At 50.4% G+C, this 2,500-nt stretch overlaps 1 protein-coding gene across 2 annotated transcripts in view; it reads left to right on the top strand.

Annotated features, from left to right (window-relative positions):
- ccdc186 (coiled-coil domain-containing protein 186) overlaps positions 1-2,500 on the top strand; it is a 45,746-nt gene that overhangs the window by 6,340 nt on the left and 36,906 nt on the right. For both annotated transcript variants that reach the window (XM_062525623.1, XM_062525622.1), the window contains one exon: positions 1,071-1,197. In XM_062525623.1, coding sequence (XP_062381607.1) covers positions 1,071-1,197 — 127 coding nt within the window. The remainder of the gene's footprint in view (positions 1-1,070; positions 1,198-2,500) is intronic.

A 2,500-nucleotide genomic window follows, 5' to 3' on the forward strand; every position in this document is an offset into this window, starting at 1 on the left:
CGTCTGTTCTGGGTGTCTGTTGTTCCGTCGGCGGAGCCCATTGACGCAAGCGAGAGGTGCACCCTGGGAAAATGCCCATCTGATATTGACATGGCTCCCTGATTCGGTTTGTCCTGGGAGCATCTGGCTCTGTGTGCGCTATCAGTCATGGCTCTTGAGGGCCTCGCAGCCCACACCTTCCCTATGGCTTTTCTAGCGCTAGGCTACATTGTTGGGTTGGAGATCTTTTTGTCCTCTTGTGATTAAGCAGCTGGGGCCTAGATGTGGTCGACGACGTGGGACTTTTTTTTTTCAGGCTGGTTGGAGGTGGCCTTGATCCAAGCTGCCTGGTAGCGAGGCAACGCCACTGCTCTCCAAGACTGCTGTTTGGCAGCCAAACAGGGCCGTTTTCACCGGGTCGAAATACATAATAGCTTATTATTCATATTCAGGGGTTATTGCCGTGGGTCAGTGTCATTTCCAGGCATTTGGAGCCATCAGCAATTTTGCCGATCCCATTTCCTTTTCCCTCAGACGGTAGCTCCGCTGCGAGTAATCGGAGATATAATATAACCTATTGGCCACTGTTTAAATCAAAAATGACATCTAGAATGCCCAATTGTGCATTTTCATGAGACATCCAAGGCAGGGTCTTCTTACTGTGGTCCATGTTGTAATGGGGCTTTTCCATTGCACGATATCAGCTCGACTCGACTCTACTCTACTCTACTCGATTTTGGTACCGGGTGTTCGTCTTCAATTGTAACAAAGTACCCTCATAAGCTAGCCGATTGCCATAGCAACGCTGAGGAAAACAACTGTGATGTCATTAAGGTCACCTTTTGGTATCGGCTCAGCTCGCTTGGAACCTCAACGGAGGCGATGCCAAAAATAGTACCAGGTACCAGTTTTTGTTACCTGTAATGGAAATCCAAAAACAAGCGAGTCAAGTCAAGCTGATACCATGCAGTGGAAAAATCCTGTAAGATTCTAGAGCTCTACTGTAGAATCTTTGGTTCTGCGTGATGTGTTCCTGTGTATTGGTCTGTGCGGGGGTTCTAAGTGTTTTCTCTGCTCCCGTGGTTCCGCAGGCTGCTGGAGGAGAACCGGCGGCACCAGGAGCTGATCCTGGGCATCTGCTCGGAGAAGGACAGCATGAGGGACGAGCTGAAGAGGAGACTGGACACGGAGAAGCAGCACATGACCACCATCAAGAAGGTAAAAGAGACACCAGCAGCGGTCACTCAATCATATTGTGTGTCTCTCTCAATAGCCCATCTCTCTGGGGAAAGAAATACACAAAATGACTTGACCCTAACATCAATCATCACCACTTTTATCCATCCTGTTGACCAGTTCCTGAACACCAGACCCCCTCTCGGCTAACCTCCCCCCCTGTAGGTGCTGTGTTTGCCATGTGTGTAGCAGCGGTCACTCTCTCACATTTATGTATCTCTCTCCGTGGCCATCTCTCTGGGGAAGCTCAGGTCGCGCGGAGGTTAGCCTCAAAGCAAAAGACACTTTACTCCTGCCGGACGTGGCACCTGCCGGTAACCAGGCCAATTAAACAATCCGCACAACCTTGTGGATGAATCATAAGAGCCCGGAGGTCCGAGCCTTTCAGTTCAGGGCTAAACGATAGCCCCAGTTCTGTGTAGAAAAAACACACACTCTCCATGCAACCGTGTCACTGCTGTTAGGTGGAACTAACACAGCTGTAATTATAGTGCCTCCTGTTTTTGTTTTTTGTTTTTGTTTTGTTTTTGCATTTCTGGTCTCCTTTTGGTTTGGCCACCTTTTGAATAGCTGTTTAGTAGAACACACGTTCACAACAGCGTTGCCATGGTGCAGGAGCTTCTGTGGCAGGACAATCAATGTACATTACTATTATACACACAGAGAGAGAGACACGCACACACACACACACACTCACACACACTCACACACGCACACTCACACACACACACACACACACACACACACACACACACACACACACACACACACAGACAGCGCTCCCCCACCCTGAAACTAGGCCAAGACAATCAGTGCGCTAATGAGGGGGCTTTAGCCTAGCGCGGCTGAAACCGCACACAGAAGCCTCGCTCAGCTGGCGCTCTGTTTTTGGAGTCCGCCCCGTCGTTCACACACCCGGGCCGATCAGAGCGGTGTTTATTCAGGCAGGGCCCCGCGCGCCGTGATAGTCCCCCCCCCCCCTCCAGGAGGAGCCACACAGAGGGGGAGGTTGTTTGAGCGCTCCCCCCGATTACAGGCAGATGGAGAGAGTGAAAGAGGCCCCCTGTGAGATGATCAGACACTGGGAGAGAGAGAGCGAGACGCAGAGAAGGAGGCCAGCAGTGGTGGGTGGTGATGATGATGATGGGTAAATGGCTGTTTATTGGTGTGTGTCTGTGTGTGTGAGTCAGTGTGTTTGTGAGAGAGAGTTTCTGTATGCGTTTGTCTGTGTGCGTGTTACATGTCTTTTGTAATGTGCGTACTAGTTTCTCTCTGATAATTTGCA

This window comes from Sardina pilchardus, chromosome 22 (assembly GCF_963854185.1).
Source record: "Sardina pilchardus chromosome 22, fSarPil1.1, whole genome shotgun sequence".
In the NCBI taxonomy this organism is placed as follows: domain Eukaryota; kingdom Metazoa; phylum Chordata; class Actinopteri; order Clupeiformes; family Clupeidae; genus Sardina; species Sardina pilchardus.